General features: G+C 35.8%; 1 protein-coding gene across 1 annotated transcript; it reads left to right on the forward strand.

Annotated features, from left to right (window-relative positions):
- The first annotated feature begins 16,586 nt into the window (after window positions 1–16,586).
- On the forward strand, window positions 16,587–18,136 carry LOC145054089 (uncharacterized). The gene is made up of 2 exons (XM_079002217.1): window positions 16,587–17,113; window positions 17,890–18,136. The coding sequence occupies exons 1-2, from the start codon at window positions 16,663–16,665 to the stop codon at window positions 17,907–17,909; spliced, it is 471 nt and encodes a 156-aa protein (XP_078858343.1). The 5' UTR covers window positions 16,587–16,662; the 3' UTR covers window positions 17,910–18,136.

Below are 18,136 nucleotides of genomic sequence, written 5' to 3' on the forward strand. Positions count from 1 at the left end.
TTAGCAAGAAGAAGGAGGTTCTAGCCAAGAGGAAGCAAAAGAGGTTGCACTTATGTGGATTTAGAGCTCAAGGCATCACATTTGAGGTAGTAATTCGGCTTGCCTTCTGTTGTTATGATGATCATATGGATTTAGGGTTTCTTTGACCCTTTTATTGGTTAGATTTGATGTCCAATTAGTCCCTTATTGTGATGAGGCTTTAGATCCGGATCCATAGAGGTCCAGAGAGCATTACTCATCAAGCCTTATGAAGAACAATGGGGGGTTTGAACTTGGATTATGATATTTGGGGCTAAAACATCATATAGGATCAAATAGATGTTGCATGTGCATCAAGATATAGACTTTACATGATTATCATGCTTGGGAAGATTGGATCCATGGATTAATGGAACAGATTTGACCTCAGGAGGTCATTTGGGTTTGTGCATGACATGGACTCGCCGAGTCCAAGAATAGACTCGACGAGTAGGGTTAGGGTTAGGGTTTCCCTGTAAATCACACAGTTGGTGACTCGCCGGGTTGGGGAATGACTCGATGAGTCAGAAGGGATCTAGAGGTCGTGAGTACGCGATGGAACTCGCCAAGCTCATAATTGGACTCAACGAGTTGAGTTGGGGTGGCCCCGTGATTCAAGCCAGGTGTCACTCGTCGAGCAAGGGAAAGACTCGACGTGTTAAGCGGGACTAGAGGGGTACGGGTGGACACGGGTGAACTCGCCGAGTTGCCCGAGGGCACTCGACGAGTCGGGTCAAAGGTTGACCGTTGACCAGCGTTGACTAGGGTTAACTAGTGTTGACTTGATAGTGTCAGTCAAACAAAGTCAGGAAAGTATTAATGAGAGTTGTACTTATGATATAGGAGGACGATAGGTCAGGAGATCGGGCACGAGTGATTATCCGACATCAGCGAGGCGAGTCTTCTAACTATGCCTTACCCGATGGGGTAATTATGTGTGACCGGAAGGTCTTATGTGTGTGATGTATATGTGATGTATGCTATATGTGATATGTTGTGATATGAGTATGATGATGTGGATTGTAAGGTCAAGATGTTATGGACCGGAAGGTCAACAGAGTCTGGGATGGAAATCCCCTGAGACACTTGGATCGGAAGATCCTATGGCTTGGAAAGGCGTATGTGCGGTATGTGCTATTTTGGGGAACTCACTAAGCATCCGTGCTTATAGTGTTATGTGTTATGTGTTTCAGGTACTAGCGAGGATCGCGGAAAGGCGCCAGCTTGATCAGTACACACTTGCAGATGTCATGTTTTTGAGATCTTGGGTTATGGATTATGTTATGTATTTTGTGGAAACATTGGATACTTGACTTTTGGATGATTTAATAATGAAATGTTTTATTAAAAATTAAATGAAAAATCATTTTAAATTTTACGCTGTTACAACCGGCACATTGATTAGGTGGCAAATGACATCGAGAGTACCAAGCACATTTGCATGGTTATTCACACCTTGTTTGTGATCCTCGGTATCCCAGTCACAAACTTGAAGGGCATAATCGAGATTTAAACATGCCATTGAAAAGTTCAATGAATATCAAAAGAATATTGGAATTTCGATTCATTTAAGACTTAATCTTCAATTTCGTTTTTCATAGTGGAAATTGGTAAATCGTCATTTACCTACCTTCAACTATTTACAATTGGATTACATCATCCCTTTTCCGAATTGTGGAATATTGTGTTGGGTCCTAGCCTTAACATTTCATTTGGGTGTTATATTAAGGATTCTTATATAATCTAAACTTTGTCTTTCTTTTTAGATGTCTTCCAACACCGCTTCCGGCTCAAACCCTTCTGACTCTTTCTCCCTCATGAACTTATGTGGGAGGGTCATCTTTGATGGGTCGAATTTTAATGACTGGATTCAAAACATCTACATGGCCATTCATCACGAGGAAAAAGAATATGTCCTCGACAAAGAGCATAAGGAGATTGATGAATCTACTGCCACTCCTGAACAGATAACTGAGTATAGGGCTCATGAAAAGGACGCGACAAAGGTGTTGTGCATCATGATAGCCACTATGAACCATGTTCTTCAGAAGTCATATGAGGACTTCTGGCCTTACGAGATGCACCAAGACTTGATGGAAAGGTACCATCAAAGTGCTCGACAGGAAACGTATGAAATCATTGCCTCCATGATTACAACAAAAATGAAGGATGGAGAGTCTATCACAACCCACTTGCAAAAGATGCAAAGGTTTGTGGACCGCTTGCTGAAGTTGAATGTTAACTTTGATGAAGAGTTGGCCATTGACATTATCCTACACTCTTTGCCTCTTTTTTATGATCAGTTTCGTATGACTTATCATATGAACAAGGAGGAGGTCACTCTAAGAAAGCTTCAAGGCCTTCTAAGAACTGCTGAAAGTAGTTTGAAAGGCAAATTTGTTGTATCTACTCCTACTGCTGCTGCCCTAGTCCTGGCAATTGGACATGGGAAAGGGAAGAAGAGAAAGGCTCCTTCTAAGAGCCACAAGGGAAAGTCCCGTGATGGATCCTCTTCTAGTAGGACTAAATGTGGTTCTGCTACTCCCTCTTCCAATCCGAAAAAAGCAAAGTGCTTCTATTGTCATGATAAAGGACACTGGAAACGAAGCTGCCCCAAATACTTGCGGGACATCAAGGATGGGAAGATAAATCCCACATTTTCAGGTATTTACACTATTCTATCTAATAATCCATCACATGCTAGTTCTTGGGTCCTTGATACAGGATGTGGTTTTCACATTTGTTCTGATTTGCAAGGTTTAAGAAGAAGTAGGGATGTGGAGCACGGGAAGATGAACCTGATCATGGGGAATAGGAAAGTGTCGCCTTTCACCAAATTGAATTTTAATATTTATTGCTTAATAATAGATTAGAGTTAGATTTGAATAATTGTTGCTACTCGTCTGATATGGCGAGGAATATTATTTCCTTTCATCGTTTGTATAAACAAGGTTTTAGATTTTCATTTAATAATGAAATTGGTTCTATTAATGCTTTTTATAATGGTAATCTTTATTTTGAAGCATTGTCTTGTAGTGGTATATATGAAATTGTGATGGTTGTAGACAACTTAGGAAATAATGTGTTGCATATCAATTCGTCCAATGGTTTAGACAAAACATGCTTATGGCACTGTCGTCTTGGACATGTCAACAAGAAGCGCATAGCCCAACTTCAAAAGGATGGAGTGTTGGAGTCATTTGACTTCAATTCGCATGACACATGTGAATCTTGTTTGCTTGGAAAGATGACCAAATCACCCTTCATTAGTACTTGTGAAGGGGGTGAGGGTTTGTTGGATCTCATACACACTGATGTGTGTGGACCCTTTAGATCTGCCACAAGGGATGCTAACCTCTTCTATGTGACTTTACTGATAATTATAGTGGATATGGTTATATTTACTTAATCAAGCATAAGTCAAAAACCTTTGAAAAGCTCAATGAATTTAAACAAGAAGTGGAGAATCAATTGGGCAGGAAGATAAAGATGCTCCAGTCCGATCAGGGTGGTGAGTATCTTAGTATCAAGTTCCACGACTATCTTAAGAAATGTGTAATTTTTTCACAATTGACGCTACCTAAGACACCGCAACTTAATGGTGTTGTTGAGAGGTGCAATCGAACCTTGTTGGATATGGTTCGTTCCATGATGAGTCGAGCTTCGTTACCTATCTCATTTTGGGGTATGCCTTAGAGACTGCCGCCCAATATCCTTAATTAGGTATCTAAGCCCATAACTATAATTACCTTGTTGGATATGGTTCGTTCCATGATTAGGTGTCTAAGCCCATAACTATAATTGGTATGTACTTGACCCGATAGTAGCATGGTCCATTATGGGTTGCATTCTCCAAAGCAATTTGATAGGATGGATTTTGAGAAAGAGGTTATTTGTGATTTATTAATATATTATAAGTATAATATATTAATTAAAGAATCATATTATTTAACTGGTATTGATCAAGAATTAATTTGGAATTAATTTAGTGATCAAAAGAGAGTAATTAAATTTACAAGGACTGATTATATAAATCAATGGTACATATAGTTTGGGCTAATGATCCATGATTAATTGGTGATGGAATAAGTTAGTACAAAGAGTTATCAAATGGTTATGGATCATAAGCCTAAGTGTAGGAATTAGGGTTTACATATGACTCTTGGAATTCTACACTATATATGTAACCCCTTAGGCCCCAAAATTCGGATGCACATGTGATACAACAAGAGTATAGCCGATTTTTGTGTGCTCCTAACCTCTGTCAAGTTGCTCAATTTGCTCTCGGTGTTTTTTTAACCATTTGAGGCATCACACTTGGTGTACTAAGCTCTTGAAAGGGAAACTTCAACTAGCTACAACAAAAGGTATTATTCTAACTAGTTTTTATGATTCAAATATCAAGTTGCATGCTAGTTAGGCTTCATGCTTTGGAAAAAAGAAAATTGCATGTATAATTAGAGAAAACTTAGATCCAAAGCATTAGGGTTGTATGTGCACCATAGGGATGTTATAGTGCTCAAATCCCATCAATATGATGATAGCCTGAATGCAGATCAATCTTGGAGAACCAAGCCGCACCCTGCAACTAGTCGAACAAATCATCAATCCTCGGAAGTAGATAACAATTCTTCACCGTTAATTTTTTCCGTTCCCAGTAGTCGATGCACATCCTGTAGGAGCCATCTTTCTTCTTCAGAAATAATATCGGCACTCCCTAGGGTGAACTACTCGGCCTTCTAAAACCCTTGTCTAACATCTCATGTAGCAGTGTAGACAAATCCGACATCTCCGGTGGTGCCAATCGATAAGGTGCCTTGGCTATCAAAGCCCCACTTGGGACCAGATCAATACTAAACTCAACTTGCTTCTACAGAGACACTCCAGGAAAATCCTCCGGGAACACATCTGGGTAATCTCGAATCATAGGCACATCATCAATCGTCTTCTCTCTCTTCTCTCTGGTATCCAGTACATAAGCCACAAAACCAGAACAACCCTGGTGCAAATATCTCCTAGCTCTCGTGGCTGAACAAAGAGTTGGTCTACACTGGGCACGCTCACCATGCTAACTTGCTCTCCCCCACTTTGGGTTGGAACCCAAACTAACTAGTTCCGAAAATCAATCATCGCCCCATTAGGGCACAACCAACCCATCCCTAGGATAACCTTTCTCTTGTGCAAAGGAATAGGAACAAAATCAATCAAATATTGCTCGCTAAATAGCTCCAAAATAGAAACCTGATGAACCCTCGATACTCACATTGGACGATCGTCGGTGGTCTGTACCTCTAATGGATAATCAAGCTCCCTAGGAGCGTCAAAAAACCTCTTACTAAGTGCAAGAGATACATATGATCAGGTGGCGCTCGAATCAAATAGAACCAATGCTTGAACATTTTTCACTAGGAACATCCCAGTAACCACATCTGGTGTTGCATGATCCTCCTCGACTGTCAGCTACAAATCTCGACTCCTCACTACTGGCGCCTCTATCTTACCCTGGCGGCCATCAGTGATCCTTAATGTCATAGAAGTGGGATTAGACACTAATCCAACAGTAATTGCTCCCCCTGTTGCTAAACATGGACAATCAGCTTTCTTGTAGCCTTTTTGGTTGCAATGGAAGGAAATCTGACTCGATCCCTAGGTGGTGGTAGTGACAGTGCAATACCTGTTGTAATGACTAGTCTTGCCGTACTTATAACAACCAGAACCACCTACCCTGCATACCCCCTCGTGCATCCAGCCGCACCTGCCGCATCGACCCCTTACCCTGCTAGCCTCAAACACGAATCAACATCCTTGGGCTTCTTTCCCAAGCCCTCTGATACCTGTGCCTAAATTGACTTCCTCTTCTTCACTGTCTCCAAATCAATCTCCCGCTCGTGAACCCAAACTATCATCCTCCAATCTCTTGCAGCTGAACACACTCAGAAACTCCCATATATCATCCTTCAACATATAATGATACCTGGCTTTCTTCATCTCCTCATCCGCCATATACCGTGGAACCAACAAAGCCCTCTCTCGGAACATGGCGGTAATCTCCACCACTGACTTAGTAGTCTGACGGAGGTCCTGAAACTCTCTTGCTAGTTGTTGTACCTCAATCACTGGTGCAAAATCAGGCCCTAAACTCATCACAACATCATCCTAAGTCTTCTCCTTAACAACCATGCTTCCTAAGGCATGACCTACCTCCTCCCAGCAATCACGGGATCTGTCCTTGAAAAGACAGGATGCAAGTCTGGTATTCGCGTCCTCGGGACATGAGCTAGTTTGGAAAGCATTCATGATGTCCACCAACCACCTCCTACTAACAATGGAGTCCTTGTTCCTAAATAAATTAGGAGCCCCACATACACAAAACTGTGACATCCCATAATTTAGGTCTAAAACTGTAGACAGTCAATTCACGTCGAATTTCTTTGTAATCTGACCTATTGGGTTTTAATGCATATTTTGAAAAATAAATAGGATCATTACAATGATAATAAGATACGAAATGATATCTTACTTCCAATTATGGAAAATCGCAAACGAATCACAAAGCACAAAATGCAACCCTGGTTAATACGTCTGTAAAACTAAAAACTCGTGTTAAGCAGTTGTAAGTGAAAAAAATGCACTAGTATCGTAGTACATGTTCACCTGTTTAGGAAAAATAAATAATGTCCAAAATGAAGTTTGTATGCAAAAGATACGACCGTTATAAGAAACCAAACTAGTATAACACCGATTTTCTTAAAAATCCTAAAACCGTTTCTATCCGTTGAGGCACTTGCACACCTCAGATCGGAAGCATTTTCGAACTTAAACTATGGTCTAATATTTAATTCTATTCTCAAAATATTTTTAGTAAAAATATTTGCAAAATTCATAAAATTGGATGTTTCGGTTCAATTAGAAACGTATATTTAAACGCGATTTACCGGAGTTCTACAACTCTAAAAATTAATCCGTTTGGGTTTTTGGAATCCTTGAAGTCTATTCTATCATATGAAACTTTCGAAAAAAATATTAGACTTCAGGATTTTGGCACGTAAAACTAGAAGGATTTTTGGGACTTTTTGCTATGTGTGACATCACCATGTCCCGCCATCCTTGCATGGCATGATCAAAATCAGCCAACTTTCTCTTTTTCCTTCATCCTCACATCTAAACACCTCCCTCTTACTTATATTGAGTGTACTCCTTATTCTAGTACAAAGCATGGGTGATCTTGGAGTGTTTGACTTTCAATGAGAGCATGGTGCACATCTTGACTAGCAAGGCTTGATGAACACTATTAAAAGGGACGTTGGAACTCCGTTTTCATCACTAATTAATAGAAATCACCTCTCAAACTCTCCCCCTTCTTGCTTCTTCTTTCGGTTAGAAACAACCCCGTCGGAGGTGGTATTGGTCACCGTAAACCACCACAACCCCACCCCTTCTTCCCTACTGTTTTGGCGTTAAAACACCACCCCCAAACCCCCTTCCACCTGCTTCCCCTCCCCCCTCCTTCCCCTCGTTGTTAGATGCCAGAATAGCCAAAAAGGGCTGCCAGAGCAGCCCCCTCGCTGCCACTTTCCTACCGTCGCAAGACCACCCACAGTTGCCACCTTGCTGCCATTTTTGTGTGCCATTTTCTGTGGTATTTCCATGTTCTAGGCTCGAGTTTATTGCTGCTTTGTGTAGTTTATTTCAAGCCTAAAACATTCTTGCTTTATAGTTTTACTTGTTTGCGTTTCTCGTGGTGCTTCCTGGAACACATTGTCTTCTTATCTAACTCGAGTTTACGCTTCAAAGTGTTTACGACCCCTTCTTAATGTTTTTACATATCTTGGGGGGGGGGGGATACATGTGTTCATAGATTTGGTTTATGTAAAACATATTACAAACAAAGTTATCATTTTATGTGAAAACTTACATCCAGTTACAAAATGTGATATTGACAAGTGCCATGATTATGTACACAAAATCTCATTTTCAATCTTGATATACACATATGTCATGTTGTTTAAGATAAAACAACTAGTTATAAGGACATATGCTAGTTACTACTATTTTTATGATTTTAGGTGACAATGTAAGTCATAAAAAGCATATCGTAAAACACTATCACCTTTGTAGTATTTCATAGATCAAACTTATTTCATGTCCTTTATAGATGTATTTGAGCTTTGGTTCTGAGACAGGGCCTTCATTCAGCAAATCAATTTCTTCCAGCTCAGTGTCGATTGGATCAAGGAGCTTATCAATTTCAAACAATGAAGTAAACTCAACATCAAAACGACCAAATTCAGCAATGTCATCTTTCAATAAATTTAAGGTTGCATTGAAGATTCCGATGCTGGTTTCAATGTCTTGTTTTCCTTTGAGGTGAACAACAGTCACAATAACGTCATTTAGATTGATGGTTAGAATCTTAGCATCCCAGATAGTGACCAGATCCCTAGCTTAACTTCTAGAATGCAATTCATATAATAACAGACTTAACGTTCACGTATGGGTATTTAAGGACCACTAACTTGAGCCACGACTGATTGCATGCATTGCACCCATTTTCTTTATAAAATCCTTTTTATAAAATTGTTTTATTGCAAAAGATTTTATAATTCCTCAGTTTGAGTTCAAAGACACCTTAGGGTGTGCCTAAATCCCTCAAACCAAGGCTCTGATACCAACTTGAAACCTCCAAAAATCACTAAGAATTTTTTTCATTTTTAAAGCATGAAAAACCGTTCCATAATACTACAAGTCAAGAAATCTAAAAGATGAGTTTATGTTTTTATGAAAACATCATAGTAATCCCAAAATTGTAAGGTGTGGAAAACCATCGGTGGATACAATACAATAAAGTTGGCTCCTTTCCCTTGCTACTAAAAGTACCTAAAACAAGCAAACTTTAAACTGTAAGCACGAAGGTTAGTGAGTTTCTTAAAATACCACATACCAATATAGGCCCCTTACAAAACACATAACCGGACCCGCCCAACATACATCCAAAAGTCACAAAGATAATCTAATATTCTACATAATATAGTGAGAAGACTCACCTCTCAAATCATAGTAGACTACACCTTAGCTCGCAAGATTAGAAAGTTGGTGATATTGAGTCTCCTCATGCTAATCATACACATAATAAAACCCTAATTAACAAAAAAGGCAATAATTAACTCACAAAAAGTCTTGGTTCATAGCTAAGCCTCCATTGGGCAAAAGAACTCTTTTCCCTTCCAAGACTAACTCCTAACACAATTAACCAAAAGTTCAACTAGAAAAAAGTCAACAGTTAACGCTCAGATGACCTACGCTCAATGTAACATACTACTCCATGCTCGGCATAAGGCTCTAGGTGATAAAACAGGCAATTCCAAGTCTACGATCAGTGTACAAAGATATATGCTCAACATATCCCCCTAAAGTCCAAAAATTTTCATTAAGTTCTTAATGCAGAAGGTTAGCCTCTCAAACTTTTAGATTTGTTTCAAATAATGTCTTAATGGATAAAGTCTCTGACTTTATCTATTTTCACGGCTAAAAAGAGCACAAAACCAACCCTAAATCCATAAAGTCAAATATTGCTTAATGGATGACTTAATGGATAAAGTCTTTGACTTTATCCATTTGCATGGCTAAAAAGAGCACAAAACCAAACCCTAAATCCATAAAGTTAACTATCTCTCAAAAACTCATACAAGGATGTATGAGCTTGTCCAAACTCTCAATTTTATTATTCCACAATCCCAAATACATCTGAAAATGACACTCACATGGTCTGGAGTAGTTCATACTTACAAAGACCATAATTATGGGCACAAAATGCATAGAATCTTATGGCCAAAAAGATCTAACATGAATATGCATTAATATAGAAACTTTATACCTTCTGGAGATGGAGGATGGGTTGCAAATTCCGGATGTACACATATTGGGGCTTCCAAGTGGTTCCACATTACACCTCTTCCTTGTAATGAGCACATAAATCACTCTAATAGCTCAAAACTCACAAAAAGGTGGCTAGGGTTTCAAGGTGGCTGTTAAGGAGAGTAGAGGCTCATCATGGGGAGAATCCTAAGAAGTTAGAGCCTTTAAATAAGGCTTATAACCCTATGTTTAGGGTTTTGGTCTAACGCGGCTACACTCAACGTAAACTAATCTATGCTCAGTGTAGGTCATTAAAATCTCGTTCAACGATCCCTCACCTACGCTTGACATATGGGACTATCATACGCTTAGCTTAGGTCATAACTTTTCAAAACCAACTTAAGCACTTGTAATGTCCCGAAAATTACAAAAAGATTTTTCAATTTTATATTATATTAATCAATTAAAACATTTGTTTCAAAACCATCGAGTAACATTCATTTGATTAAAACCATAGAATATCAAAGTTAAGTTTACAAAATTATGGAAACAAATTTCTTCGATGAGTGTGTACAGTCTCGCAGAGCTCTTCTCACGAACGACCTGAAAAATGATTAATTCATAATTGTAAGCATAAAGCTTAGTGAGTTCCTTAGTATACACCATATAGTCCATCAAACATACAGTGCATCCTCATAAGATCTTGACTTTAACGTCGATCAATCAAATCTCTTAACCAAATACATATATCATGTGTATCGAGCCCAACCCTAGGGAGTATACGGGCCCAACCCTAAGGAGTATATGGGTCCAGCCCTGGCTCCATTTACATGGGAACCCTGGTCTTTTATACAATTGTTGTGATCTAACCACTATCTTCCTATTAGTGTTATGATCCAACCATAGTCTTCCTATCAATGTTGTGATCCAACCACAGTCTTCTTATTAATGTTGTGATCCAACCACGATCTTCCTATCAGTGTTATGATCCAACCACAATCTTCCTATCAATGTTGTGATCCAACCACAGTCCTCTTATCCGCAATGTGATCTAGCCATAGTCTTCCTATCTTTGTTGCGATCCAACCACAATCTTCCTATCGGCGTTGTGATCCAACCACAAGCTTCCTATCGGATCATAAAGTCATATATAGTCAGGGATCAGATAGACTATCAGATAGGTGACCCACCCGAGAGAGAACAATCAGAAAAGAATATCACAATCAGTTATTAGGCCAAGAGTTCTCAGACTATCCAACTTAAACTACATAGAAACCAAGATATCTCTAGCATATAATCATGTAACATAACAACATCGCAAAATACATGCCTGTCCATACCTTTATCAACTATCCCTCCTTAGTTTTCTACCATTGACCACTTCTCAATAAGTCCTTCGTTTGTTAATCAATGTAATATTGATGATTGGTTTACCCCAGTTACCCTAACCACACATAAGCCTTAACAGTAGCATATACTCAATAGACAAGACCCTACCAGTCTAGAATACAATGACACTAAGTGTCCAATACAACACATAAATACAAAGGAGTTTCCTCAACCACTAACATACATGTACTCTAACATTACATCTATCCTATCATGCAAATGATATATAATGGGATATACGACATAATGAGAAACTTACCTGAACTGAAGAACAACACTATCACACCTTGAACTGCCCAGTCCCACGAATTGACTATCACCAAGAAAAGTAAATCCCCAACCAGCAACATGAATCCTACAAGTTTGAACCTAGGTGAAACTAGTCAAAACTCATTTGTCAACCAATTCAAAGTCAAGTCCACGACGTGGGCTTTCCTTGGCCATGTCGCGGGAATACAAAGTCAAAAAGTCAACATGCAGGACATTGTCACGACGTGGGCATTCTTTGGCCACGTTGTGGCAATGCCAGGATAAAATAGTCGCGGATCTAAACCTCACCATGCCGTGGCTATCCATTGGCCACGTCGTAACATAGGGTTTTTCTTCAAAAACCTTATCTTTGGTCCCAAATTGTCTTTATCTGAAATTTCTGGAAAATGGGTGTTACAACACTCCCCCCACTTATTTTAGATTCCATACTCAAAATCTGTTCTTACCAAATACTCTTAAAACACCCTGCGAACCCCCTCCGAGGGTTTTCGAATCCCTACTCCTTCAATACTAGACGACGTCGCTCCAAATGTTAGAAATTGCAATTATAATGCACGGATTTCCAAAACCATGCGCAAATACCACACATACATAGAGACTTCTAAAAGGTTGAAATCACATCCACTGCAACACTGGAAAATAAACTCGAAACAGTCATTACCCTCCGACCCAAGGCTGGCCCAATCCTAAATGAGAAACATGTGACCAGGCGAAGAGACAACTGGCTCACTACTGAACCAATCCACATTGAGAAGCACTAGCTTCCTTACCAAAATCCAAAAACTCCAAAATCATGTCCGACCTCCAAACAAACAGAGCCACCCAAACTTCAACCATGTTGACCAAGACTCGTAGATCTGAATCGAAGATAATACAATGGTCCACACGTTGTGTCTAACCAACCTTGAGAGAAACCAATCCCTTCCCTAATCTCAAAGACTTCGAGGTTGTGACCAACAACTGGGTGCAAAAACCCATCCTACAAACCAATATTGCTCCATTTAACGGATGGATTGAGGAATGAATTCCACAACTAACTGCCAGAACCGATGCCCGCACACACATATGAATATCAAACTCCAAAGAAATGCCCAACGTGAAAATGCTAACTAGCCTATACCTCAATACGACCCTAACAACCCTCAAGTCTAAATAGAGGAACTACTAAACAAACCATGACAGGTCTGATTTCAACCCATGTGAATGATATGATCCAACCATAGTCTTATAATAAGTCATGTTGCTACAGCTGAGCTGCAGTCTCTCCTGCCATGATCCAACCATAGTCTTCTATATGTGAATGCAACTATCCAACCATAGTCTTACAATCACTTTCTTTTCTACAACCCAACTGCAGTTCCAACCATGATCCAACTACTATCTTTCAAACATCCTACAAGACGATAAGCAAAAATGATACGAGAAGGACCCCCTAGTCTACTACACCCCATCATGTGTACGGGTTGTACTTAAACCCTAAATCCTTGATCATACAAGAACTTGCAAAGAGGCCCTCACCTAACCCTCGATGTGAACCTAAGAACTAACACAAAACTTGCGCCGCTTCCGATGGTTCAAACATTTGGGCAAGATAACTTGGAATCCTCATTATCTGTTTCACTGATCACATCTTGACTGTTAAACATCATTCCTTGCGTAAATTTCAACTCGGACAACAACCAAAACCAAATATCATCCTACCCTTGAATATGAAGTTCCAAGGTGACATGTACATGGAAATATCTCCATATGACGAATCGATATTCTCTAACTTGGAATCGGCTAAACTCTGACATTCATTGCAGCGATTGCCACAATGTGGCCCTTTTCTTGCCACGTCGTGGGAACCATAATAAACACGTGTTTCATAAAACTCATGCCACGTTGTAGGCATCCACGAACCACATCGTGGCATATAGTTTTTTTTAAACCCTATCGTTAGTCCCAAACTGTCTTTAGTTGACATTTCTGGAAAACAGGTGTTACAGTATACAGGAATTTAAAAGAATAATACCGAAAAAATATGGGTGTTACATATCTGCTTAATTAAGATCGAGATATGTACCAAAACCCACAATAATACGTTGTGACTTTCAATATATATATATATATATATATATATATATATATATATATATATATATATATATATATATATATATATATATATATATATATATATATGGGAAAAATGAATATACCCTAGAGGTATATAAGTTTAGGTACCCGAACCCATGACACTATATCGTTTTTGTATCATATATGCATTGTAATCGTTCAAAGTTCTTAAAATGCAACTTCAAACTTGATCTATTTCCCAAATTTTTAGAAATTTCACTATTATCTTCTTCTTGCATCATATTTTTTTGGTGAACACCTACATGGTTATAAATAAGATAATTTCAAATGAAATAAAGGAATATAATGGTGAAATTTTGTTTTTTTTTTAAAATAAATCAAGTTTGGAGTTGAACTATAAGATATTTGGATGATTACAATGAATATATCATACAAAAATGACGTAGTATAGTGTGTTTGGTTATCTAAGCTTATATACATTTTAGGATATATTCAGTTATATATATATATATATATATATATATATATATATATATATATATATATATATATATATATATATATAATCGGGATCAAATAAGAAGGAAATTTTGGTATCAAAGTGAGAAATATTTTAAACTCAAATTTTTTTAACGAACCAATAAAATGAATCATTAATAGGATGAATCACAAGAAAAAATTCTAAAAAAACATTTTCATGATTCAGTTTTGGTAAATCAAATAAAAATTTATTGTTAAAACAATTTTAATTTACTGAATAACAACAAAATTATTGCAAAAATGAATTATCGAAATGTTTTATCCGAAATATTTTTGTGAATGATTCATTTTTTTGATTAGCCAAAAAAAATAATGTAGAAAAAAACTTATTATCTTTCTATGAAAAATTTTATTCTTACCGGGTATATATATATATATATATATATATATATATATATATATATATATATATATATATATATATATATATATATATATATATATATATATACCATAAAAAAACAAAAATGTAATAATATTTATATATTTGCAATGAATGACCATGACTAAACAATATACTTGAATGAATGTGGAGCCTTAGATATCGGATGGTGCATACCCATGCACGTCGGTGATACTAAATCTTGTAATTTTTGTCACTACACATGTAACAAATAATTTCATTAATTCCTTAATAAATTATTTTTCTATAGTCTATATGTTAATTACTTTTATAAGAATTAGTTCATGTATTTTTTAAATTATAATTTGTAGACAAAGATTGCATAAGTTCTTCATATTTATGTTTTACGATTTCTGGGGATATATATATATATATATATATATATATATATATATATATATATATATATATATATATATATATATATATATATATATATATATATATATATATATATAGTCAAGATCAAATAAGAAGGAAATTTTTGGTAGGAAGGTAAGAAGTTTTTTTTTTCTACATATTTTTTTCGCGAACAAACAAAATGAATCATTAGATGATTCATTTGTAAGATGATTCACAAGAAAAAATTCTCAAAAAAACATCTCGATGATTCATTTATATAATGATTTTGTTGTTATTTACTAAAATTGTCATAAAAATGAATTTTTTCTTAATTTACTTAAAAATGAATCATAAATATGTTTTTTTTAAGAATTTTTTCTTGTGAATCATCTTACAAATGAATCATCTAGTGATTCATTTATTTTGTTCGTCAAAAAAATATGTAGAAAAAAAACTTCTTACCTTCTTACCAAAAAAAATTTCTTACTGGATCTATATATATATATATATATATATATATATATATATATATATATATATATATATATATATATATATAAAGGTCTAAATTTAGATGAAAATTTATTGTTTGGACATGTGAAAATTGTTATTCTTTATAAATGATTAAGAAAATATGTTGTTTGTTGATATGAATATGTTCAACTTCACATAACTATTGTTATTATTACGTATTTTCAGTAATTAAATTGTTAATAAAGGTATTATAGCCATTTTTTAATGATTCTCATCCTGTCAGAATATGATATTGATAATCGTATTCTGTAAGAATGAAAATAAGTAAAAAGCGATACGTTAAAACAAAAATAAATAAAAATTAACAAAAATGAATGATAATGACAATAGTTGTGTGAGGTTAAACGTATTCACATTGTCGAACAATTTATTTTTTTAGTTATTCGTATACAATAATAATATCCATACATGTCCGTACAATAGATGTCATTTATATTTTAATCTAGCCTTTATATATATATATATATATATATATATATATATATATATATATATATATATATATATATATATATATATATATATATATATAAAAGAAATAAATCGTATATTTTCTATACGTTAGGTTAACTTTAAAAAAAGTTCACTAAAGTAAGATATGTATATTAACATCATCAAATTTGTATAAAATAAAAAGCAACTAATATGTTAAAAATCAAGCTAAAATTATTATTTATAAGGTTGGTAATCATTAACTCATTATCATTAGTTATAACATGAATGGTACTACATACTTGGCAGGTAATATACTAATATTATAATAAATTTTGGTACATGTATATAAGAAAAAAATTATATCTACAAAAGTTTTTGGACAAAAATGTTTCGGGTCAATAGTGTCCCACATAATCCATTGTGACACATAAAAAGAGTTGCTTTGCTAGTGCACAAATTATTACTATTAATATTTGAACTATAAAAAGTGTTTTTGATCTTTCCACCCCTCCTTATTTGCGCGACTCGTTTTGCCATGTGCAAACACTTACTCCTTAGTATAATACTCAAGTATTTATTAACGTTTTTAATTTGAGCAATACAAATAGTCAAATATTACCTCAATCCATCCCGTTTGTCACTGCATACTTAAATCCGATAAAAAAAAAATCATGTTTTTAATAAAATAACGAAAAAAACGAAGTAAAGAAAAGCAGTTGTGTATAAATAGCAGGCCAACAATACAACCACTACCCACTTCAAACAAGAAAGCCATTGCATTTTGGTGAGTGTCATTAATGGCATGCTTAAACATGCAGCAGATAAACAACGAAAAACAAGGAGGCTACATGGGCCCAAGAATCTCCTTCTCAAACGATTTCGTTGAATCAAACCACCATGAAAACAGTTACACTGAAGCTCCAGTCTCTTCTGATTTTGAGTTTTCCGTTCCTTCTTTCTCTTCAAACTCTGCAGATGGGGTTTTCTTCAAAGGCAAGCTTCCGCCATTGAAGGAGAAGCAGGGGCTTACACTCAGAGATGAGCTTCTTGCAGGTCATGATGATGATGATAATGGTGGTGGTGATGGCGTCTTCATCCACCATAAGAACTCAACAGGATGGTGGAGAGAGAAGTTTGGACTTCGAAAAACTCAAAATGGGAAAACAACTGATCATAAGAATCTTGGAGGATTAGAGACCATTGATGAAGCAAAGATCAAGCCTACCTTTTACAGTCCAAAGTACACAGGTTCGCATGCATGCTTTTCAACTATCTTAATTATTTGATTTATTTTTTGTAAAAACGATCGAGTTATACTGGAGTTTGTTTCCATGGCGGATTCAAACATTTAAAATAAAACAATTTAATTATTTTTACTAAAAAAAACTGTACTGCCCCCCTATTTGGATATGGGCGTGCATGTCAGGCAGACAATCTAGCTCCAACCCAAATTTCTTTTACATTTATGTTTCCATAATATTTCAAAATTTGCATCTTCTAGTAAACAATAGTGTTTTGACGTTTATTTATACAAAAAGTAATAATTAGTTGTTAACTAAGATGTATTAACTTATATAACATTTAGTGATTGTTTGTAACGAAATGAAGTAGGATGATTTAATAAATATTTTGATATTTAAGTAGTAATTAACGATGCTATCATGCTAACATGTAGAATGCCCGCATAACTGTTTTCTAAATCTTTACAGAATAAAATTTTTAATCGTCAATACCTTTAGAAAAGATTGGATTTCATAAAATATTACTTTTATGAAATGTCTCTCTTTTGAAGCCATTGTTAAGTAGGGTCTATGACAACTCAACTCTATTATCTTGTATATATTTTGTGACATTGTTAAGTATAAAATACACGATAAGTGAATTGAAGTGTCGTTATGTACCCTACTCAATAGTTATAGCATTAAAGTGTACATGTTTTTTGCATACCGTTACATATTATGACCTTCATCAAGTATAATTTGATCATGGATAAAATCATTGATATTCACTACTTTCGTTTTCAGGAAGCAATCGATACAAGTGAATTAACCAAGAAGAAATTAAGGAATGAAGTAGGATATTATTGAGGGTGAAGTTTTTTTTTTTTTCATTTTTTTTTATTTCATTTTTAATTTGGTATTTTCCAAGCTAATTACTATTTGGAGAAGTATTAGGTTTAAGATATTGATGTGTGTAGAGAAGTCATTTAACTGTTTCTGTTTTCTGTACAAATATTTGCAGTTAAGGATTCCCATCCCTTTTGTATCTCAA

Source organism: Lactuca serriola, chromosome 5 (genome assembly GCF_051521515.1).
Source record: "Lactuca serriola cultivar US96UC23 chromosome 5, Lser_US96UC23_V15, whole genome shotgun sequence".
NCBI lineage: Eukaryota > Viridiplantae > Streptophyta > Magnoliopsida > Asterales > Asteraceae > Lactuca > Lactuca serriola.